The 26,013-nt window shown below is 46.2% G+C and overlaps 1 protein-coding gene across 5 annotated transcripts in view; it reads right to left on the reverse strand.

Annotated features, from left to right (window-relative positions):
- Positions 1-26,013, reverse strand: part of IKZF1 (IKAROS family zinc finger 1) — a 211,568-nt gene that overhangs the window by 69,308 nt on the left and 116,247 nt on the right. For 2 of the 5 annotated variants that reach the window (XM_063922634.1, XM_063922633.1), the window contains 2 exons: positions 6,969-7,031; positions 5,893-6,153 (listed from right to left, as the gene is read on the reverse strand). In XM_063922634.1, coding sequence (XP_063778704.1) covers positions 5,893-6,153; positions 6,969-7,031 — 324 coding nt within the window. The remainder of the gene's footprint in view (positions 1-5,892; positions 6,154-6,968; positions 7,032-26,013) is intronic. The other 3 variants (XM_063922631.1, XM_063922630.1, XM_063922632.1) reach the window with 2 other exon arrangements.

Below are 26,013 nucleotides of genomic sequence, written 5' to 3' on the forward strand. Positions count from 1 at the left end.
CTGGTTTTTGTGCTCACAGTCTGTGAGGTCTGAGTGGGGCGTGGACAGCACCTGCTTTATAAGGCCTCTTTTCAGGGTAAGCAGATGCTGCTGAATCTTTGTTGGTTAGTCAGTTCATGAAAGTTAGCCAGTACTGTGTAGCTTTGTATTTGTTTGTTGCTTACTGCAAATAGGCCTGGGGATTTGGTATTACACTCTGCCAATCCAGACCTAGCAGTAAGACTGGAGTCAGTCGTTTAGCTTGCTGGGGTTCTGTTACTACTCTGTGAACTTAGCAAGTTTGCGGCTGTATTCTAAGACTTGCCTGTCTAATCCTGTCTCACTGTGCTAGGTGTCAGGGGTCAGTTTAGTGGCAGTAAGCTAAAACCTGTGCACTGCAAGTGAGAATTAGGATTGTGGAGATTCTCCTTGTGTCTATCATTCCATCTCTGACCAAGGAGTTTACTGCCACACCCGTTGGTAACCCTTTAGGGTTTTGCTGTTGCCCTTAGCAACAGCATTTCGGGTTCTCTACGTATTAAAACACAACATCTTGCTTTTCCATCTGAGCAGTTCTAATACAAGGGAGATACCCAGTTCCTTAGCCTCTGGGCTTCTCTGTTCACTTTGTGTGTATTTTGTTACCCTATCACCTTCTGTGTACATTATGTCATATCCCCCAGTTTGTCTGTGAGTCCATCTGTTTTGCATAACAGTTCAAACACCAGTACATTCCTGCAGACACTGGAGTGCATAACAGTTCTGACACCAGTACTTTCCTGCAGGCACTGGTGTGCATAACAGGTGATGCAATTTGTGTCATCATAGCCCTGCTGCCAGCTGCACAATTCCGTGATTCACATCATCAAGCAGTTTACTAGAGAAATGGGCAGAATCTTGGAGGAATCCTTGCCCACCTGGGAGTCCCCGAGAATTCCCTATAATTCAGGTTGCTCCTAGATATTCCATAAGAACAGACAAATATGGGCCTAATTCATAGTTGTAAGCTTTGCTGATGTTTTCACAGATGAGCGATCATCATCCAAGTAAGCATGCATCTTAGTAGCACTAACACAGAAACAGAGAATTTGACGGCAGCTAAGAACCACTTGACCCATCTAGTGTGACCAGTGGCGGAACTAGCGAGCGGTGGGCCCATGTGCGAAAAAATGCTTGGGCCCCCCCCCTCTAAGTCCACTGCCTCACCCCTGGAGATGATCTGGTTAGGGGGACCTGCTCAGGGCCAGAGAAATGGATACCTAGCAACAGTGCCGTAATTAGTAATTTTAGTGCTGTGTGCAAGAAATGGCATCGGAGCTCCGCCCCTCTATGTAAAACAGGGGCGTGGCTTCGTGGGGGAAGGGGGTGTGGCCACAAAATAATACCAATTCATATAACGGTGCACAGTAGTCTCCATTATTCAAATTACGCCGCACGGTAGTACCACTACACCAGGTAGAGACCCTTTTACACATTATGGCGGACAGCTTCCCCTTTTTTACACATTACGGCAGACAGCGTCCCCCTTTTTACACATTACGGCAGACAGCGTCCCCTTTTTACACATTACGACAGACAGTGTTCCCTTTTTACACATTACGACAGACAGCGTCCCCTTTTTTACACATTACGGCAGACAGCGTCCCTTTTTTACACATTACGGCAGACAGCGTCCCCTTTTTACACATTACGGCAGACAGCATCCCCTTTTTACACATTACGACAGACAGCGTCCCCTTTTTTACACATTACGACAGACAGCGTCCCCTTTTTTACACATTACGACAGACAGAGTCCCCTTTTTTACACATTACAACAGACAGCGTCCCCTTTTTACACATTACGGCAGACAGCGTCTCATTTTTTGCACATTACGGCAGACAGCGTCCCATTTATTACACATTACGGCAGACAGCGTCCCATTTTTTGCATATTACGGCAGACAGCGTCCCATTTATTACACATTACGGCAGACAGCGTCCCATTTTTTACACATTACGGCAGACAGCGTCCCCTTTTTACACATTACGGCACACAGCGTCCCTTTTTTACACATTACAACAGACAGCGTCCCATTTTTACACATTACGGCAGACAGCGTCCCATTTTTTGCACATTACGGCAGACAGCGTCCCATTTATTACACATTACGTCAGACAGCGTCCCATTTATTACACATTACGTCAGACAGCGTCCCATTTTTTGCATATTACGGCAGACAGCGTCCCATTTATTATACATTACGGCAGACAGCGTCCCATGTTTTGCACATTACGGCAAACAGGATAGATAGATAGATAGATAGATAGATAGATAGATAGATAGATAGATAGAATAGGTATACTTACCGTTTCCGCTGGCTCAGGCTCCTCGTGCAGCTTCTGTTCTGGCAGGGGAGAAGAAGGAGGAGGAGGGGTGGAGGAGGGAGCCGCAGCAGCGCTATGTCATTGGTAGAAGCGCTGCTGCTGCTGGACCTCTCCTTTACCATAGGCTGCCCTCCGCCGCTGTGAATGCTGGGATGCGATGCTCCCTCCTCCATCCCCCCTCCTCCTCCTCCCCCCCTGTAGCCGGTGCGCGCATCATCTCCTCGGCGGCGGCGGAACACAGCGGCAGCCAGGCGGCATGTAATGAGTCAGTTTGACTCATTACATGCCGTTCTGGCTGCGGGCCCCTTGACAGTTGCGGGCCCCAGTGCAAGGCACTGCCTGCACTGGCGCTAGTTCCGCCTCTGAGTGTGACCCTTTTTTATCCTTTATCTCAACCCATTTTGATCCTTAGTTCTTTGTAAGGATATTCATATGTCTCTCCCATGCATGTTTAAACTGCTCTGCTGACCTAGCTTCTACCACCTCTGACGGGAGGCTTTTATCCACTACCCTTTCTGTGAAGTAACGTTTCTTTAAATTTCCCCTGAACCTACCTCCCTCCAGTTTCAGTGTATCTCCTCGAGTTTACTCATGCTTCATAGTCCATTACCGTAGCTGATTGCATGTAGGATTCATTCACAAAGTGATTGACAGGAAGGGATTGTTTGGAGATGATAATGGGGAGTGGCGACAATAACTCAAACGTGTCACAGAATGTTTTTGGCACGTGTCACCGCCTGCGTCTGCGTTCCTGTATGCATTAAAGATGATTCCAGTATGTCAGTACACGTGGCCATTGTGCATTACCGTAGGGTTACTCAGAAGACCACTTACAGAAGGATCTGAGATCTTTGTACTCAGTTGCTGAGATTAGCCTGTGCGCGTCTCAATACAATCCTGTCGGCTGAGACATTTGCAGACTTTCGCACGGTATCTGCCTAGAGAATTGAAGCTGAGAAAACATTAGCATACAACTATGATGAATCAGACTCTATGGAGAGTGATAAATTGCACGGTGATAAAGTACCAACCGATCAGCTCCTAACTGTCATTTTTCAAATACAGCCTGTAACATGGCAGTTATGAGCTGGTTGGTTGGTTCTTTATCACTGTTCCATAACTTCACTACTCTGACATCTGGAACTTCATACCAGTGTAACTACAGATCCTCTTTTGGCAGTTTGAATCCCATAACTCTATGGAATAATAAGGCAGTGGTCTGAGGTGTTTGTACAGTGGTATTGTATACCATCACTGGGGATTGTCTGAGAAAACCAGATAGAACTGCTAAAAAAAGTTGGGCTGTTAGAGACATAGATAACTGAAGTGTAGTAAGTTGGAGGTTATAATATGACAACAAATATTACATAGGTAAGATGGTAAGTTTTAATAACATTTCTGAAAAAGTGTGGTTAACCCATACAATTGTTGCTACCTTAGGGGTGTGCCTAGTAATTCTACTGCCTCATGTGGCCCTTCTGCACGTTTAGTACCAGTAAAGCCCCAATTTGATAGTTGTTATACAGAAAAAGCTGTGTAAAAAGCTGAATAAGCTACATAAAAACAGGAGTGTTTACCATCCACCCTTTCAATTCTCTGCAGTAGGGTGCCATGTTATGAGAGAGGAGCTTCTCGGACTGAGCAGGCAAAGTTTGTGAGGCAGTTTTGAGGCCTGCTGTGCAGAAGTGCACTGTGTGGATTGGTTACTTTATAAGCAGTCATAACTGAAGTACCTGTGGAATCAGCTTTTTGATATGTATCAGAATCCATCATGGCACTGTGCTAAATATGTGGGAGGGGCTTTAGCTGCCTGCAATGAGTTGGGGAAGTAATACTTCACTTTTTATGCAGTGTTTCAGACTAATGCAGTTTACTTCTATGGTCCATAGCTGTACAGTACATTCCAATGTTTTTGATCGTTTACATTAATTTTTCTGCATTATATCGCCCCAATATTCTGCTGCCAGAGTCAGCTGCCTCTGTTTGGCACGTAATAGGCACACCCCTGAGTTATACTTTTGCATTTGTAAACATAAAATATCTTTTGAGTATATGGGTATTTCTGAAAAGTAATACATTCTGTAAAGCTATATGTATTGAATACTTTATATTATTTATTCAATGTGCTAAAATGTGTGCAAGGCCCCACAGCGCATACACAATGTAATATACTCAGCACCAAAACAGCAGTGGTATGGACAATACTGCAAATTATGACACAGTTCAAAATGTATTTCTTAGTGACTGAACTTAATAAAGGCAAATATTTGGCAGTTCAGTAAGATTAGACTGGTTATATAATCAGTGGTTTGAGATATTGGGGTCTATTTACTAAGCCTTGGAGAGAGATAAAGTGGACCGAGATAAAGTACAAGCCAACCAGCTCATGTCGTTTTTTAAACAAAGCCTGTAACATGGCAGTTAGGAGCTGATTGGCTGGTACTTATCTCCGTCCACTTTATCTCCAAGGCTTAGGAAATAGACCTCAGTTTATTTTCAGTTTTAGTCCTGTTATATTGGTTCAGATAGCAGCATATTTATAATGTACTCATCTATTAATGTATTCATCTATTATGTTCCATGAAAGAAAATATTTTGTACATGCATATAATACAGAACATAAAATTCCATAAATAATTGTTCTGAAATATAGTAACAACATGTCTGCCATTCCTTTACAAATAGCGGGAGTTGCAACACAATGCCAGTATGCTGTGAATCACTTTATAATTATGAGTGTTCCATTTCATTCTGGCAAGAAAATCAAACTAAATAAGTTGGTTTTATTTAAAATGCACTTCGCCAAGTCACAGTATAAGCACTTTGTCAAAAACAGCAGTAGGTAATGTCCTTTTGCACCGGTGACCTATTCACCTGCAGTACATACAGTTGAAGCAGACCATATTCTGAAGGCAGAATATCTCTGAGAACAAATACTGGAAACTGCCATTACAGCAGGAGTCAATGTGGGCAATTTATAGGAACTGGACCAAAGATAACTGTACAGATATGGCTCAATCCATAGCACACAATCAGCTTTTCGTAACTGTACTATAAACATTACCGTTTCATCTGCTGTAGGGCGCAGCACATTTTGTGCATGGCTAGCTGCGCTGCATCTTTTCCCCCAGACATTTATGGGTGACAAGCTGCAAGTTATGTGTTACTGTATGTGCAAAAAACGTTGACCCATTGCAATCACAGTGTAATGTCAAAGTACTATTGTAAAACAATCCACAAATAGTACAATGCATAAACACAAATAAAATATCACATCTTGTTAATGGTTATATCCTCCTCCTTAGGATTGCATTATACAGTAAATGTCATACTGTAAGATATCTCACACTTGCTGAGAGAGCATTTTCCTCACCTAGATAAATTAGTCTTGTCATCGCCTATGTCACAGCTGTTTTCGGAGAGAGTATAACTTACATTGTGTAAGTGGCCAACTGCCTCATATAAAGCCACATGTTCACTGTACTTGTTGCATGCCATGACGCATCACTTTTTCGGCCTTTAAAGAAAGAACTATGTCAGGCCTTACCAGTGTGGCTTCTTTTGTGTACCATGAGCACATTTGGGCCGATGCATATTATCCCACAGATATCACATTTTAGTTTTCCGTTAGGAAGTCGAATACCTCCAACTCCAGTTAAGGCTTTGGTGCCTTGTCCGTTCAGTGAGCCGTTCATTTTCTCCCCCCCAGCATCAAGCATTCGTAAATCTTCTGCACATTCTTCTCCATTCATTTCACAGGCACGTCCATTCTCCTCATCGCTGTGAGTCTCTACTTTTATGTTACCAGCTACAACAAATAAGATAGGGTGCACATCAGTTAACAGTACAAAAAGCAGACAGCTTAGTAAATTTACAGTGAAAAAGTGTGGATTGATGATCATATTAAGGTTGTAATGCATAACGTGCGTTACATGCTCATGAAAAAAGTGGCTTACGGAAGCACAAAGCTTCAAAAAAGTGAAAATTAACTCATTCATGTGAAATTAAATACACATATCAATAATTTTACAATTGATTACTTGCATGAGCTCTAGTTAGCTACTACAACCTTTATATCGGGAGCTTTTAAGATGACAACTTTCAATTATCGGCTTGTACATGTTCTTTTGCAACTTTTACTAAATGTAATTCTTTTTATTTTGTTAGTTTCAGCTATGTTTACATTTCGCCAGGCAGAGTCATTGGATACAGTCAGTGTCCTACATACACGACCGTATCTAAGGGAAATGAAAATATACAACTCTATCTGATGCAATAGGCTAACGAGGCAGCCAAAAGAAAGCAATGTGTTTAGGAAAAGTTGCAGGAAGGTATATACACGCCTACATATATATTTTTTTTTTATTGGAAAATGACAAACTCTACGCATCATTATTAAAATTGTGGTGACAATGGAAAAGCTAAAAATAGAATACTAAAACACACATGCAAAGTAGCCATATAAAAAAAAAAACACAAAAAAACAATATACACATGCAAAAATGGGAATGGTATTTAGCCAGAGCATGCATACATAACCACACCCTACATAGTGCCGCACACAGTTACTAAATAGGAGATATGGCATGCTTAGAAAATGCCGCGGTGCAAGAACATACTTACGGGAAGAAAAAGTTTTGAAAAAAATAGCCTGTAAATCCCTAAAGCGCTCAGCCTCACGTACAGCTGCAATAAAGAAGGCAAACAGGATGCTGGGTTGAACACACTGATGTAAAAATGTAATTGAAGTGGTGATACTGTTTGTTACAGTTGGAATGCCCACAAACTGAGGTATATAAGACAAGAGGCTGCTATAGCTAATATATTATGATATATTTAGCCGATGGATGTTATCATAGCATGAATGACTTATTACAGTGCTTTTCCATAAGTACAGTGCTAAGCTAGGTAACCAGGGAAACACATATCATTTTGTCTTTTGTCACAGTCAAGTGCATCTCACTTTTTTCTTTTTTTCTTTTTTTGTTCACTTGAATCAAAGGAAGTTTGTCCAGCGGCCAGCCATATGTGTATCAAAATGGTCTAAACACAAAGTTGTAAAGTGTATTGGAGTTTCAGGAGTGTGTGGCTCAACATATGTGCATAAAAGGTGTAGGGCGCCTAAGTGCCAAAGTAATACAAAGAATCAAACTGCATTATAGACAAAGAGAAAGAGTAATACACTAAACTGCTGTCGTGCTTCATAAACTGATGGATGGTTGTATGCCACAGTAAATAGTGATGGATTCAGATATATTTAAATAATAATAACTAGATTTGTCTTAAACTAAAATAAAAGTAAACTTACATATTTTAAGTACAACTTTCTAATAAATAAAATAAAATAAAACACTCATTTGTGGCTTAAATTTTCATAGAAATCTAGAATATTTTTTTAAATCTAATGTGACACACGTATAGGTCCATATTCTCCAGAATTATCTATGTGATCCTGTATGTTCCCCTGTTGCTATAAATGGAACATACTTCAACGGCATGCCAGTGCCACAGTGCTTTTTTCCTCCCATCATTTATGAGGAATCAAGAAACAGGAAACACTGATTTCAGCACCTCCTGTTGCTAATTCTTGGTTCCTCTATAGCAGGGGTGGGGAACCCACTTGATACGGCCCGGCCAGGCTCACCTAACCGAGGGAGATGTCGGGCACCCGCTGAAATTTTGTTACCAGCGGGCGCCCGGCTCCTTCTCTCCAGCAGCAGCCGGAGGCAGGAGCTCACTCCTGAGCTCTGGCTTCCGGCTCTGGCAGTGTACATGTACGGCGCTATGGGAGAGCGGGCGGCCAGGCGGAGGGCAGCAGTCCGGAAGCAGGAGCGGGACTGGTGAGTACTGTGGTTTTTTTTTCTTTTAATGTGTGTGTAAGCGGCGCTACTAGGGATTGTATCTAATGGGGCATAACTACAGGGGGAATATTACTGGGATATAACAACTGACTGGGGGCATATCTAATGGGGCATAACAACTGACTGGGTCATATCTAATGGGTACAACAACTAACTGGGGGCATATCTACTAGGGCATAACAACTGACTGGCGGTATATCTACGGGGGCATATCTACTTAGTGCATAACTACTAACTGGGGCATAACTACTGGGGGCATATCTAACTGGGGGCATAGCATAACTACTGACTTGGGGAATAACTACTGGGGGCAGGCTAATTTTTAAGTTGATAATTCTTGTATGGCCCCCGAAGGATTTTATAAATATCCAAATGGCCCTTGGTAGAAAAAAGGTTTCCCACCCCTGCTCTATAGGGATAATATAAACTGACATTAAAATGTACATATATGAAAAAAGAATAGCATGGAACAAGTAGCAGCTCCACAATATGCACATATGCACATTCAAACAAATTAAATTACACTGCCACAACCCTCAAAGTCAGTCAATTTATTTGATATTTTATTGTACTAAAGTTTAATGCAGCACAGCGGATTTTCACAGAGACAAATTGCTTTAGAATGAATGGCAGTGTTCTTTGAGGCTTTATGTCCCTGAAAAATGTACTTTCACTTTTGTTCACTACATGGCATTCACTGATACAGAAAGCTAATGATTCTTCCAGGCTTTTATCCTGCAAGATCCTAGATGGGCAGGGAACTTCAGTAAGGGCTATGATAAGCTATCTCCCATAGGACAAACAGTCAGCAGGACCGCACCCAGGCAGACGATGAAGTAAGATTTCCTTGAAAAACATGATGCTTGTGTAACTCAACATTATACTTTCACGTAGAGATATATGCAGCCACATAAATTATATTCACTCCAATTGAATTTGGATGCAGACTTTTGTAAATCACAATCTTTCATCAGTTAAATGCTTTTATAGCATGTACGTGGCTGTGAGACCTGCGGTAAAGCAAGAAATGTCTTTAAACATGCCCTATCTTTACCTCTTTATTGAATTATATTTTTAAATGCTTAGATTTCCACTGGCAGCACTGTAACACACATACAGATAACATACGTACATACATATAATACACTAGAGCATGGGCAGTAAAGAGTGTCACTGGTGCATTTAGCTTCTCAACCCCTTTTATATATAGTGTTCGTATCATTCCTAACAAAAGATATGGTATTTTTGTATTGATATTATGATATTTATATCTTCTGTTTTCCCTGGAAGCAGATTTGGAGCTCATTTTCATTATTATATTTTTTAACACTGACATGAAGCAGTTGGAGCTGTATGGTAGCATTCGATGACAACAGTACCTTTTAATATACAACCAACTATTTGCAGATTTCGATGTGAATCGTTTATCATATGCCCTAAGTATCAGAAACCACACTTGATCTTGAATGTCAACTAAAACTCTGTATTGGGATACACACACCATGGTAATTTCTCAAGACGAGCTACAGTGCATCTGGAAAGTATTCACAGTGCTTCACTTTTTCCACATTTTGTTATGTTACAGCCTTATTCCAAAATAGAATAAATTAATTTTCCCTCTCAAAATTCTACACACAATACCCCATAATGATGTGAAGAAAAGTTTTTTTGTGATTTTTGCAAATTTATTAAAAATAAGAAACTAAGGGGGTAACTCAGACCTGATCGCTGCTGTGCATTTTCGCCCAGCGGGTGATCAGGTCCAATGCGCAGGTGCATCGCATGGGTACAAAGCAGGTCACCGTTCAGCGATGGGTTTGTGCGACGGATCCATTCGCACAGGCAATCGCAAGGAGATTGACAGGAAGAAGGAGTTTTTGGGTGTCAACTGACCGTTTTCAAGGCGTGTCTTGAAAAACGCAGGCGTGTCCATGTGTTTGCAGGGAGGGTTCCTGATGTCAATTCTGGTCTCGGACAGGCTGATGTGAACGCAGTGGCTGAGTAAGTCCTGGGCTGCGCAGAGACTGCACAAAATCTGTTTGTACAGCTCTGCTACACATGCGTTCGCACACTTGCACAGCTAGAATACACTCCCCCTGTAGGCGGTGACTATATGATTGCAGCAGTGCAAAAATAGCTTGCTAGCGATCAGGTCTAAATTAAGCCCTGAGAAATCACATGTACATACGTATTCACAGCCTTTGCCATGAAGCTCAAAATTGAGCTCAGGTGCATCCTGTTTCCACTGATCATCCTTGACATGTTCCTACAGCTTAATTGGAGTCCACCTGTGTTAAATTAAGTTGATTGGACATGATTTGGAAAGGCACACACCTGTCTATATAATATATATACAGTATATAATGAGAGTGCACGTCTGAGCACAGACCAAGCATGGAGTCAAATGAATTGTCTGTAGACCTCTGAGACAGGATTTTCTCAAGGCACAAATCTGGGGAAGGGTACAGAAAAATATCTGCTGCTTTGGAGGTCCCAATGATCGCAGTGGCCTCCATTATCCGTAAATGGAAGAAGTTCGGAACCACCACAACTCTTCCTAGAGCTGGACGGCCGATTAAACTGAGCGATCAGGGAAGAAGGGCCCTAGTCAGGGAGGTGATAAAGAACCCGATGGTCACTGTCAGAGCTACAGCATTCCTCTGTGGAGAGAGGAGAACCTTCCAGAAGGACAACCATCTCTGCAGCAATCCATCAATCAGGCCTGTATAGTAGAGTGGCCAGACGGAAGCCACTCCTTAGTAAAAATCACATGGCAGACCGCCTGGAGTTTGCCAAAATGCACCCGAAGGTCTCTCAGACCATGAGAAACAAAATTCTCTTTTCTGATGAAACAAAGATTGAACTCTTTGGCGTGAATGCCAGGCATCATATTTGGAGGAAATCAGGCACCGCTCATCACCAGCCCAATACCATCCTTACAGTGAAGCATGCAGGGACGTGCAGTCAAGGGAGGCAGTGCCTCCCCTGTGATTAATTATTAAAATAATAAAAAGAAGATACTTATGACACATATTCTGTGTCATACAGTAAGTATCTTCTTTATTTTATTCAAATAATTTTCCGGGTTTAAATTAGTTTGGGAGGCACTGATAGCAGTGCCTCCCGTGGATAATAGGAACGGGGACAGAGCGGGGGGCGAGGCCAAGCACTGGGCTGTAAAAGCCCATTAAAACAGATCAGGAAAGCCGCACTTAAACAAGTGCCTCGCTGACAGGAACACCACCCCCATGTCAGTGAGGCACCTGTGATTGGACGCTTGTCCAATCACCCACAGGTGGCGCTGGAGGCGGCGGGTCCCGGCGGTGAGTGGCGTTGGAGGGCCTGCAGTGTGTGCGGCTCTCCCCCATCCGGCTCTCCCCCGTCCTCCTCCGCCGGCTCCCGCTGACCTCGCAGGCAACTGCCTTGGCCCTGCGGAGTGTGCGGCTTTCCCCCCATCCTCCCCCGCCGGCTCCGTCCTGCTACTCACCTGACAGCCAGCAGTTGTGGGCCTGCCGGCTCCAGCAGCAGCAGGTTAGTTCGTCTCTCTCTCTCTCTTTTCCCCCTCCTGTGGATGTGTAAGTGTAATGTTCATTTTTACAGGTACCCCTACCGTATTGGATTCTACTGGACAAGTGGACGTGATCGGCGTGGGATGTAGGTAAGTCATCTGTCTCTCATTTTTACAGGTACCCCTATTGGATTCTACTGGACAAGTGGACGTGACCGGCGTGGGATGTAGGTAAGTATGTGTGAGTGTGTAAGTGTGTTTTAAGCAAATTTTACTTTCACGGTGTGTGTGTTGTGTTTTTATTTGGGTATTTTTTGTTGTTATAGAACTACAGGTACCAGCGAGCCCGTTATTTCCCCGCATGCTGGTACTTGAGGTTCTCCAAGTACCAGCAAGTGGGGGAGGCTTGCTGGGCCTTGTAGTTTCACAACAAAAAACAATATTCTTTTTTTAAACACATGGCTACCAGCCCGGCACCCACCGCCCAGGGGTGCTGGGGACAGCCTCGGGCTTCACCCCTGGCCCTTGGTTGCCTGGAGGGGAGGGGGCCCTTGATTTAAGGGGTCCCCACTCATCCAGGGAACCCCGGCCAGAGGTGACTAGTTGGGGGGGTAATGCCACGGCTGCAGGGACCTACATAAAAGTGTCCCCCGGCTGTGGCATTATCTCTCTGGCTAGTGGAGCCCGGTGCTGGTTTTAAAAATACGGGGGACCCCTACATCTTTTGTCCCCCGTATTTTTGGAACCAGGACTGGACTAAGAGCCCGGTGCTGGTTGTCTAAATACGGTGAACCCCTGTCCAATTTTTTCCCAGTATTTAAACAACCAGGACCGTCTCAAAGAGCCCGAGGCTGGTTATACTTAGGAGGGGGAACCTCTCACATTTTTTTTAACCCATTCAGACCCTTCTCCATTAAGTTAATGGAAACCCTGGACAACAAAATTGCATTCATGTCCTCCCCCCACTCCCTTCCCAGTCCCAAACACTAATTTTTTTTTTCTAGAAAAATGTACATTGTATCACAAGTATGATGAGCAGGCAGGCAGTGGGCATTGGCGGCATCGGACTGAGATGCAAATTAGTGGCGGAGGGCTGGGTCAGTTGATGGTGGGCGAGTTTGTAAGCCATTGGCAGTGGCAGCAGGCATCGGCTCAGAGGCAGTAGCGGGCATTGGCTAGGGGTCATCGGCAGGATTCGGCGGACATTGTGGCTGTAGTGCCTCACCAGCCACTGACCTCACTGCACGCCACTGGAAGCATGGTGGTGGCAGCATCATGTAGGAATGTTTTTCAGCGGCAGGAACTGGGAGACTAGTCAGGATAGAGGGAAAGATGAAAGCAGCAATGTACAGAGACATCCTGGATGAAAACCCGCTCCAGAGTGCTCTTGACCTCAGACTGGCACGACTGTTCATTTTTCAGCAGGACAAAGACCCTAAGCACACAGCCAAGATATCAAAGGAGTGGCTTCAGGAAAACACTGTGAATGTCCTTGAGTGGCCCAGCCAGAGCCCAGTCTTGAATCTGATTGAACAACTCTGGAGAAATCTGAAAATGGCTGTGCACCGACACTTCCCATCCAACCTAATGAAGCTTGAGAGGTGCTGCAAAGAGGAATGGGCGAAACTGCCCAAAGATAGGTGTGCCAAGCTTGTGGCATCATATTCAAAAATACTTCAGGCTGTAATTGCTGCCAAAGGTGCATCAAGAAAGTATTGAGCAAAGGCTGTGAATACTTATGTACATGTGATTTCTTAGGTTTTTTATTTTTAATAAATTAGCAAAAATCTCAAAAACACTTTTTTCACATGGTCATTATTGGGTATTGTGTGTGGAATTTTGAGGAAAAAAACAAACTTTATTCCAGTTTGGAATAAGGCTGTAACATAACAAAATAGAAAATGGAAAAAGTGAAGCACTGTGAATACTTTCCAGATGCACTGTTTATGCAGATCTGCAGCTTTAAAAATGAACTACTCTAGATCGGCTAATACTCTGAGGGGCTTATTCATTATCATGGGCCTAATGGCCCCCCTATAATTAAGTATCCATCTTGACGCAAATTGCGGTAGAGAATACTTAACTACCGGAGCAATACGGAAAAGCAGCTGTCTCTGATAGCATGCATGTCTTGGGTTCACACATGTGCTCAACCGTAGGACATGCAGGGCCTTATTCATGTTTTTAAGTAAAGTGAAGGAAAAAAGCACGTAACATTGTGTCTGAAACAAACCATGGGCATAATTCAGACCTGATCGTAGAAGTGCAAAATTTTGCACGGCTACGATCAGTCACCCTGACATGCGGGGGGACACCCAGCACAGGGCTAGTCCGCCCTACATGTCTGGCCCTCCCACCACCTCATGGGTGAGATAGCATCGCTCGGCGGCGATGCTATCGCACCCGGCGAGTAAGTCCCTACCCGCGCAGCGTTCCTACGCTGGTAGGTGACTTTTTTGCGCGTCCAGGGTCGCAGCCGCCGCAGCTCACCCCCCTGCATGGTCCGGGCACGTCTGCGTTGCCCGAACGGTGCCCCCAAAACGCCGGTCGAACGCCGCCGGCCCTCCCCCTTCCTGCCAATCAGGCAGAGGCGATCGCTGGGCTGAGATGCCGATCACATCTCTGGCATGCACATGCGCACTGTGGCGCATGTGCAGTTCAGACCTGATCACCCACTGTGCGGAAAACGATACAGCAGCGATCAGATCTGAATTAGCCCCCCATGTTGCTATGCACGGGGAGCAAATACATTTATATTTTTTCTGTGCAGGGTAATTACTGGCGGCTTTTGTATGTAGCCCACAAATGTTGGTGGCAGAATCATGCGCTATGGAAATCTTGAAATGCTTATTTTCCCCAGTATTTTCAATTTCAAGTGACACTGAAGTCACTGCATATGTTAAGGTAATAAGGTCTCCTTGCCCTTTCATAATGCAGTATATTGTAATATTCAAATACATGCTAATCATTATTGGTAAGCTGTGAAATGTACATCCAGACAATGTAATCAGCAATTAAGTCTGCTTGCATGATGAATGCAGTTACTGAAGTCTTGCAAAATCCAGCAGTCTCCTTGCTTGTGTAGTTTCCACTTCCTCACGCTGTCCTAAGATATTCCTATTTTCAAAACCATTCTGTCTGACAAGAACTGTAAACGAGAAGTGTGTATTTCTGCTTAAATGGAGGGAAGAGGGGGACAACATTCTTCTGCTGCTGCTCCATCCTCTGCAGGCTTAAAAGGAGAATAGCTATGGTGTGTAATTATAATGAGCAGCAGTGACGTGCGGTGAGCTCACTGGCTGGGGAGGCACTGGCAGCTAAACAACCCGCCCCATTGAGGGAAAATAAATAAAAATAAAAAAAGTGTAGCCCCCCCCACACACCACTAAAACCAGCACCAGGCAGAACCAGCCAGGGGGGATAATGCAATAGAGTGTGCGGTCCCCCTGCCATGCCATTAAAGTGCCCCCCAAGCCAGTCAGCCCAGGGCTGGGATTCCTAAGAAAGTGGGGCCCCCAAAAAATGTAAATGGGGTCCCCCCTCCCGGGCAACAACCAGCACTGGGCAGCTATGCCCTGCACCCCTGGTGGCAGTGGGTGCGGGGTTCATTGTATGCTAATATTGTTCTTTACAAGTGGCCTACAGGTCCCAGCAAGCCTGCCCCAGCATGCTGGCACTTGGAGAACCACAAGTGCCAGCATGCCCGGACATAAAGGGCCCGCTGGCACCTGTAGTCCACCTGTAAAGAAAATATAAAAAAAAAACACAACACTGTCTTTAAAAAAGTTTTATTACACAGGGTCTTCACCTGGGGGCGGCGGCCTTTAAGCTCTTTTGCGTGGCCGCCGCCTTCCCAGGGCTTCCGGCATCTTCACCTGGGCGGGCTCCACCTCCCCAGGGCTTCCGGCGTCTTCGTCCGGCGTCTTCACCTGGGAGGCGGCGGCCTTTAAGCTCTTTTGCATGGCCGCTGCCTGCCCAGGGCTTCCGGCGTCTTCACCTGATGGGCGGCGGCTGTTAAGCTCTTTTGCATAGCTGCCGCCCATCCAGGACTTCCAGCGTCTTCTGTCTTCAGGAGCTCTTCTCTGCTCCTCCTCCGCCGTCGGACTGATGCCGCTGCCTTGCGCTGACTTATGTAAGTCAGCGGTAGGGGGCGGAACGATGACGCGACGAGCCGTGATTGGCTCACGGTGGCCATCTTGAATTTCAAAAATTATGCTGAGGCGCCATTTTTTAAATGGGTACCGCTCCGCTGCCAAACTCTGCAGAATGGCCCTGACTGCCGCATTCCGCCGCCGCCACCACCGCCCGCACCTCCGCCGCATCCCACACCTCTGCGGCCGGCACCTCCGCTGCCACCAATGCCCACACAGTGATTGACAGCGGATCCAGTGACGGATCCGCTGGCCTATCACTGTGGCCTTACTCACAGGGGCGTGCTTTCATAGGTTGAAAGCACGTCCCTGTATGAAAGCGGCACCTCTAATGGTGCCACTTTCCTATGTAATTTCAATGGGCTTTTACTGCCCATGGCTTGACCTTGCCCCCCGCTCCCACACCCTTCCCATTCACAACGGGAGTCACCACGATCGGTGCCTCCCAACCCCATTTTACACCTTATAATGATTAGAATAATAAAGGAGATACTTATGGCACAGAATATGTGTCATAAGTATCTTCTTTGTATTATTGTACTCATTAATGACAGGCACTGCCTCTCCTGACTGCACCGTCCCTGATGAGCAGATTTTCAGTCAGATTCATTTTACTAGATCAGTTGGTCCATTCCTAATCAGCTAAACATTTCTTTTCCCATTATTTACCTTAAAGGGGGGTACACACGGAGCGATAATCTAAGCAATCTGACTAGATTGCTTAGATTTTCAGCAAGATCGCTCCGTGTGTAGCCCTAACAGCGATAGCGATGCGCAGCCCCGCGCATCGCTATCGCTGCTGCTAGACTGGCCTGCATGCAGGCCAATCTAGCGGGTCGCTCACTTCACCCGCTGGGTGAAGTGAGCGGCCCCCCCATCGACCCCCGCACGCTCAGCACAGATCGCGCTGTGCTGAGCGCCGGGAGAGATGTGTGCTGAGCGGTTCGCTCAGCACACATCTCTCCAGCATCGGGCCGTGAGTACTGGCCTTTAGTCTACAACAACTAATGCTGTAAACTAATGAAGCGATCCTTCAGCGCCAGAGGCAAACATCAGGATTTATGTCCAATATTGTCTCTCTGATTGGTTAGGACTTGAAACACTCACATGAAGTCCTAACCAATCAGAAAGGCTTTATCCCTTCTTTGAACAATCAGAGTGAAGCCTCCGACTGTAAACAATGGCTGCCTCCAAAGCTGTCAGTAGTGTTGCAGCTTCCACATGGCAGCACATCTTACGTCATATTGCAGTATGGTTCTTTATTTTGACAAGTTAGGTCGCTGCTTATGGTTGCTGTTTGGAATAAAAAGGGGACCCTTGATTCGACCTGAATAATAAAAAGGAAAAAAGAGGGAAAAATGCTGGGAGTGTTTTTTCAATAAAGGCCTTTTACTACAGTATTTGTGTATGTTTCTTATTAATATGTTTATTTCACAGATGCACTGCACGTCCCAGTAGGCCTTGGATGCCAGGAAATATTATATACTGGGAATATCTGTAGTGTGCCAGTAAAAACATTATCTATTTGATAGATTCCTTGGGGAATGGGAAGAGCCCTAGCTCTAACATTATCAGTATGGGGATGATTTCCGTTGGGAGGGGCGGCTTGTGTTTTTGAGGACCAATTCCACTAAAGAACAGTGGTGCCGAGAGAGGGGGGGAGAGCGTACAAATTACCCGGGCCCAGGTCTGATGGAGGGGCCCAGTGAGGGTCCTGGGTTTCCTCCCTCTTAACTGGCAGTAGCAGCTGCACCTCTTCTCCTCAGCACAGCACACGCTAAACACTAGTGGGCTGTAGTGTGAACCATGGTGGCGCTTAAAATACTTTTTTTCCAGTATTTTTTCTAAGGGTGCATGACCACGCCTCCTTTGGTTAGGCCACACCCCCTGAAAGTACCTGCACCCAGCCAGGCTCTCTACTGCCCTGCTAAGGAATACAGGCCCCTACTGGCCTAGGGCTGAATGGCACTTTACCAGGGGCACCTCATACATGCCGATTTTAAATCTTTCCTCTCCGAGAGAAGCCTGGAGAGGAGACGCTGCTGGCCATTTCAGAGGGTGGGGCCAGGCTCTCACAATATTAGGACACCCCACCACCACGGAGGTCCGCATGGAGGGGGTGGGGCTAAAATGATGCAATTTACTTCTTTTAGCCCCACTCTCTCCATATGCCACTGCGATTCCCATGATTATAGCCTCAGCCTGGCAACTTGTATCTTGTAACAATAGAAACATTTGAACAGAGACTTGTGGCCTCATGCAGTGCTACCTGCTCACTGTAGTCAGCAATGCAGGGAGGCGCCAGGCTGGATAGGCACTTTACCCGCTCTGCTTCTCCACTGCCTGCTGCCTCTGTCAAACTGTATGATAGGCAGCAGCAAGCTAAGGCAAGGCAGGAGAACTTCAGCTTCGATCCTCCAGGCTGGCACTTCTATCCCCTCAGCGGCAGAAAGCACTACACAGAGCAGTAGCAGCACATCCTCTTTAGACTGTCCTTACTGCTACTGCTGCTCTATGGTGATGAGACAGTGGGATCAGAGGAGCATGTGCTGATGCCATCACAGGTCAGATGGTATTTCCTATGGTTTACTGAAGGAGTTACAGACAAAACCCTGGCAGCAGGGCCAAGGAAGATAACGGATCTGCTGCAGGAAACTACACATTAAAGTGACATGACAGTTGCCTCAGTTGACTCAGTCTGTCTGGATCCTTCCTCTGTATGTGTGTCACTCCCTATATGTATGTATTTATGTATATGACTATGTGACCCTGCTTGTATGTATGTATGTAAAGGGGCACTACTACCGTGGGCATTATGTGTGTAATCGGCACTACTACTGTGGGCATTACTGTATGTGTAAGGGGAACTACTACTATGGGCATTAATGTATGTGTAAGGGGCACTACTACTGTGGGCATTAATGTATGTGTAAGCAACACTAGTATTGTGGGCATTACTATATGTATAAGGGGTACTACTACTGTGGGCATTATGTAAGTGGCACTTCTACTGTGAGCATTACTGTATGTGTAAGCAACACTAGTATTGTGGGCATTACTGTATGTATAAGGGGCACTACTACTGTGGGCATTATGTAAGTGGCACTTCTACTGTGAGCATTACTGTATGTGTAAGGGGCACTTCTACTGTGAGCATTACTGTATGTGTAAGGGGCACTACTACTGTGGGCATTACAGTATGTATAAGGGGCACTACTACTGTGGGCATTATGTAAGTGGCACTTCTACTGTGAGCATTACTGTATATGTAAGGGGCACTACTACTGTCGGCATAACTTTACGTATAAGGGTCACCTCTACTGTGGGCATTATGTTTATAAGTGGCACTACTACTGTGGACATTACTGTTTGTGTAAGGGGCACTACTACTGTGGGTATAATGTATGTAAGCATCACTACTACTGTGGTCATTACTTTATGTGTAAGGGGCACTACTACTGTGGGCATTGCGTATAAGGGGCACTACTACTGTGGGCATTGCGTATAAGGGGCACTACTGTTGGCATTGTGCATAAGGGACACTACTATAAGGTGCAATGTGAATCAGGGGCACTACATGCAGTGTAATGTGAATAAGATTGTGCTACTGTGGCATAATTTGAATTGGAGTACTATTATGTGGCCACGCCCATTCCTTGTGAGACCACACCCCTACAGCACAGGCTGTACCTTTATAATTTTTGGGAGGGAGGGCACAAATTTCAAGTTTACAGGTGGCACCTAACTCCCTAGTACAGGCCCTGGCCTCTCATGTTTCATTCTGGTGGGTTTCTGGTGGCTTCGAGAACATTCTATGACATCAGTTGATTTGCAACTCAGTGTCAAATCTCCAGGTTCACACCCATTTGAAAAAAAAAAAAGATTTTAAACCTACCGGTAAATCTTTTTCTCCTAGTCCGTAGAGGATGCTGGGGACTCCGTAAGGACCATGGGGTATAGACGGGCTTCGCAGGAGACATGGGCACTCTAAAGACTTTAGAATGGGTGTGCACTGGCTCCTCCCTCTATGCCCCTCCTCCAGACCTCAGTTAAAGAACTGTGCCCAGAGGAGACGGACAGTACGAGGAAAGGATTTTTGTTAATCTAAGGGCAAGATACATACCAGCCCACACCATCCACACCGTACAACATGGAATATACGAACCAGTTAACAGTATGAAACAAAACAGCATCAGCCAGAGACTGATCAAAACTGTAACATAACCCTTATGTAAGCAACAACTATATACAAGCCTTGCAGAATTTAGTCCGCACTGGGACGGGCGCCCAGCATAGTCTACGGACTAGGAGAAAAAGATTTACCGGTAGGTTTAAAATCTTATTTTCTCTTACATCCTAGAGGATGCTGGGGATTCCGTAAGGACCATGGGGATTATACCAAAGCTCCAGACCGGGCGGGAGAGTGCGGATGACTCTGCAGCACCGATTGAGCAAACATGAGGTCCTCATCAGCCAAGGTATCAAACTTAGAGAATTTAGCAAAAGTGTTTGAACCCGACCAAGTAGCTGCACGGCAAAGTTGTAATGCCGAGACACCTCGGGCAGCCGCCCAAGAAGAGCCCACCTTCCTAGTGGAATGGGCCTTTACCGAATTTGGTAACGGCAATCCAGCCGTAGAATAAGCCTGCTGAATCGTGTTACAGATCCAGCGGGCAATAATCTGCTTAGAAGCAGGAGCGCCAACCTTGTTGGCTGCATACAGGACAAACAGTGCCTCTGTTTTCCTAACCCGAGCCGTCCTGGCTACATAAACTTTTAAGGCCCTGACTACATCAAGAGATTTGGAATCCTCCAAGTCACCCGTAGCCACAGGCACCACAATAGGTTGGTTCAAATGAAACGATGAAACCACCTTAGGCAGAAATTGAGGACGAGTCCTCAACTCTGCTCTATCCACATGGAAAATCAGATAGGGGCTTTTGTGAAACAAAGCCGCCAATTCGGACACCCGCCTCGCAGATGCCAAGGCTAACAACATGACCACTTTCCAAGTGAGAAATTTTAACTCAACTGTTTGAAGAGGTTCAAACCAGTGTGACTTAAGGAACTGTAACACCACGTTAAGGTCCCATGGCGCCACTGGGGGCACAAAAGGAGGCTGGATGTGTAGCACTCGCTTTACAAAAGTCTGGACTTCTGGGAGAGAAGCCAATTCCTTCTGAAAGAATATTGACAGGGCCGAAATCTGCACCTTAATGGAGCCTAACTTTAGGCCCATATCCACTCCTGTCTGCAGCAAGTGGAGAAAATGGCCCAGGTGGAAATCTTCCGTAGGAGCATTCTTGGCTTCACACCAAGATACATATTTCCTCCAGATACGGTGCTAATGTTTCGCCGTCACCTCCTTCCTAGCTTTTATCAGAGTAGGGATGACTTCCCCCGGAATACCTTTCCTAGCTAGGATTTGGCGTTCAACCGCCATGCCGTCAAACGTAACCGCGGTAAGTCTTGGAACACACAGGGCCCCTGCTGCAACAGGTCCTCCCTGGGAGGAAGAGGCCACGGATCTTCTGTGAGCATTTCCTGAAGATCTGAATACCAGGCTCTTCGAGGCCAATCCGGAACAATGAGTATTGTCTGGACTCTTTTTCATCTTATGATTCTCAGTATTTTTGAGATGAGTGGAAGAGGAGGAAAGACATAGACCGACGGAAACACCCACGGTGTCACCAGGGCATCTACCGCTACAGCCTGAGGGTCCCTTGACCTGGAACAATACCTCCGAAGTTTCTTGTTCAGGCGTGACGCCATCATGTCTATTTGAGGAAGCCCCCAACTACTTATCTCTGCAAAAACTTCTTGATGAAGACCCCACTCTCCTGGATAGAGATCGTGTCTGCTGAGGAAGTCTGCTTCCCAGTTGTCCACTCCCGGAATGAAGACTGCTGACAGCGCGTTTACGTGATTTTCCGCCCAGCGAAAAATCCTGGTGGCTTCCGCCATTGCCACTCTGCTCCTTGTCCCGCCTTGGCGGTTTACATGAGCAACTGCTATGACGTTGTCCAATTGAATCAGAACAGGTAGATCGCGAAGAAGAGTCTCCGCTTGTCGTAGGCCATTGTATATGGCCCTCAATTCCAGCACGTTGACGTGTAGACAAGCCTCCTGGCTTGACCACAGTCCCTGAAAATTTCTTCCTTGTGTGACTGCTCCCCATCCTCGGAGGCTCGCGTCCGTGGTCACACCAGAACCCAGTCTTGAATGCCGAACCTGCGACCCTCTAGAAGGTGAGCACTCTGCAGCCACCACAGGAGAGAGACCCTGGCCCTGGGGGACAGGCTTATTTTCGGATGTATTTGTAGATGGGACCCGGACCACTTGTCCAGAAGGTCCCACTGAAATGTCCTGGCATGGAACCTGCCGAAGGGGATGGCCTCGTAGGCCGCCACCATCTTTCCCAGTACTCGAGTGCATTGATGAACTGACACTCTTTTTGGCTTTAACAGGTCTCTGACCATGCTCTGGAGTTCCTGGGCTTTTTCTGTTGGGAGAAAAACCCTCTTCTTTTCCGTGCCCAGAATCATGCCTAAAAATGAAAGCCGAGTCGTTGGAATCAACTGCGGCTTTGGCAGATTTAGGATCCAGCCGTGTTGCTGCAGCACTCTCAGGGAGAGTGACACGCTTTTCAGCAACTGATCTCTCGATCTCACTTTTATCAGGAGATCGTCCAAGTATGGGATAATTGTGACTCCTTGCCTGCGTAGGAGCACCATCATTTCCGCCATTACCTTGGTGAAAATCCTCGGGGCCGTGGACAGCCCAAACGGCAACGTCTGAAACTGGTAATGACAGTCCTGTACTGCGAATCTCAGGTAAGCCTGATGAGGAGAATAAATGGGGACATGAAGGTATGCATCCTTTATGTCGAGTGATACCATAACATCCCCTTCACTGCCCGGAGAGATTCCATCTTGAATTTGAACCTCTTTAGATACAGGTTTAGGGATTTTAGATTCAGAATGTGTCTGACCGAGCCATCCGGTTTCGGGACCACAAATAGGGTTGAATAGTACCCTTTCCCCTGTTGTATTAGGGGAACCTTGATAATCACTTGCTGTCAACACAGCTTTTGTATTGCAGCTAAAAACTATTTCCCTCTCTGGGGGAGAAGCTGGCAAAGCCGACTTGAAAAATCGGCGAGGAGGCACTTCTTCGAATTCCAGTTTGTAGCCTTGGGATACAATTTCTATCGCCCAAGGATCCAAATCTGACAGAACCCAGACCTGGCTGAAGAGTCGAAGACGTGCCCCCACTGGCGCGGACTCCCGCAGTGGAGCCCCAGCGTCATGCGGTGGATTTTGTAGAAGCCAGGGAGGACTTCTGTGCCTGGGAACTAGCCGTAGCAGGCATTCTTTTCCCTCTACCCTTACCTCTGGCGAGGAAGGACGAGCCCCGACCTCTTCTGGACTTATGCGACCGAAAGGACTGCATCTGATATTGAGGTGTTTTCTTTTGCTGTGGGGGAACATAAGGCAAAAAAGATTTACCCGCGGTAGCTGTGGAAACTAGGTCCGCGAGGCCCTCCCTAAATAAAACCTCACCCTTGTAAGGCAAATTTTCCATATATCTCTTTGAATCGGCATCACCCGTCCATTGGCGGGTCCACAGGGCTCGCCTAGCAGAAATTGCTATGGCATTGGCTCTTGAACCCAACAGCCCAACTTCTCTCGCAGCGTCTCTCATATATAACGCTGCGTCTTTAATATGACCCAAGGTCAATAAAATGCTATCCTTATCTAGGGTGTCAATGTCAGATGACAAGTTATCTGCCCATGCTGCTATTGCGCTACATACCCATGCCGACGCTACTGCCGGTCTGAGCAAGGCACCCGTATGTGTATAAATTGATTTTAAGGTAGTCTCCTGTCTGCGATCAGCAGGATCCTTGAGGGCTGCCGTGTCTGGAGACGGTAGAGCCACCTTTTTGGACAAGCGCGTCAAAGCCTTGTCCACCCTGGGCGAGGATTCCCACTGTAACCTGTCCTGTGTGGGGAAAGGATACGCCATAAGAATTCTCTTGGGAATCTGCAGTTTCTTGTCCGGAGTTTCCCAAGCTTTTTCAAATAAAGCGTTCAGCTCATGAGATGGGGGAAAGGTTACCTCAGGTTTCTTATCCTTAAACATGCATACCCTCGTGTCAGGCAGTGAGGGGTCCTCTGTGATATGCAAAACATCTTTTATTGCAATAATCATATAATGAAACTTTTGGCCACCCTTGGGTGTAACTTCGCATCATCGTAGTCGACACTGGAGTCAGAATCAGTGTCTGCTACCTGGGACAGGGGACGTTTATGAGAGCCCGAAGGGCCTTGTGACACAGTCAAAGCCATGGATTGATTCCCTGCTTTTTCTCTGGACTCTGCTTTGTCCAATCTTTTATGTAATAAAGACACATTTGCATTTAAAACATTCCACATATCCAACCAATCAGGTGTCGGCGTCGCCGATGGAGACACCACAATCATCTGCTCTACCTCCTCCTTAGACGAGCCTTCCGCTTCAGACATGTCGACACACACGTACTGATACTCCCACACACACTGGGATATACAATTATGGGGACAGCCCCCCAATAAGGCCCTTTGGAGAGACAGAGAGAGAGTATGCCAGCACACACCCAGCGCCACTGGACACTGGAATAAAATCCCAGACTGTACAGCACTCTTTTATTGAATAAATAATACACTCACTGCGCCAATTAAATGTGCCCCCCCCCCCTCTTTTTTTGCCCTCTGTACTTGCTCAGCAGGGGAGAGTCCGGGGAGCAGCTTCTCTGCAGCTTGCTGTGGAGAAAAATGGAGCTGGTTAGTGCTGGAGGATCAAGCTTCGCCCCCTCAACGGCGGGCTTCGGTCCCGCTCAAATTCTTTATACTGGCGGGGGTTTTTCAATATACTGCCTCCGCAGTATCTAATATATTAGCCAGTGTCCCTTGAGGTTAATATTGCTGCCCAGGGCGCCCCCCCTGCGCCCTGCACCCGTACAGTGCCTTCTGTGTGTGTATGTGTGGGAGCAATGGTGCGCAGCGTTACCGCTGCGCGGTACCTCAGTGAAGATCTGAAGTCTTCTGCCGCCTGTTAAGTCTTCTTTCTTCTTATACTCACCCGGCTTCTATCTTCCGGCTCTGTGAGGAGGACAGCGGCGCGGCTCCGGGACGAACAGCGAGGACGACACCTCTGTTTCGACCCTCTGGAGCTAATGGTGTCCAGTAGCCTAAGAAGCAGAGCCTATCAGTTAAGTAGGTCTGCTTCTCTCCCCTCAGTCCCACGATGCAGGGAGCCTGTTGCCAGCAGTGCTCCCTGAAAATAAAAAACCTAACAAAAAGTATTTTCAGAGAAACTCAGTAGAGCTCCCCTGCAGTGCATCCAGTCTCCTCTGGGCACAGGATCTAACTGAGGTCTGGAGGAGGGGCATAGAGGGAGGAGCCAGTGCACACCCATCTAAAGTCTTTAGAGTGCCCATGTCTACTGCGGAGCCAGTCTATACCCCATGGTCCTTACGGAGTCCCCAGCATCCTCTAGGACGTAAGAGAAATAAAAAATTGTAGGCTAGTATAACTATAAACAACACTATCTAGCCCTTCCTATTGTTAGTGCATATTTAATTCAATTCATATATTATATTTTCCATCTATTTACATTACTCATGTGTCCTTTCCATTTGGACTATTACAGGAAGGAATATTTCCATTTGATTTCTTAATGAGAAAAACAGGATTTTGATACCAACCTGTAAATCCTTTTCTCCTAGTCCGTAGAGGATGCTGGGGCCCACTTCATGACAATGGGGTATAGACGGTTCCGCAGGAGACATGGGCACTCTTAAGACTTTTCAATGGGTGTGAACTGACTCCTCCCTCTATGCCCCTCCTCCAGACCTCAGTTATAGGAACTGTGCCCAGGGAGACGGACATTTCGAGGAAAGGATTTACTTTAATACTAGTGGTGAGATACATACCAGCTCACACCTCAACCATGCCGCACAACATGGCATTCAACAGAACACAACCCAACAGGCATGAATCAATGACAACAACATGCTGAAACTAATATAACGCAACTTGTAACTCTAATAACTAAACTGCAGGTAAAGTACGCACTGGGACGGGCGCCCAGCATCCTCTACGGAC

This window comes from Pseudophryne corroboree, chromosome 5, assembly GCF_028390025.1.
Source record: "Pseudophryne corroboree isolate aPseCor3 chromosome 5, aPseCor3.hap2, whole genome shotgun sequence".
Classification (NCBI taxonomy): Eukaryota; Metazoa; Chordata; class Amphibia; order Anura; family Myobatrachidae; genus Pseudophryne; species Pseudophryne corroboree.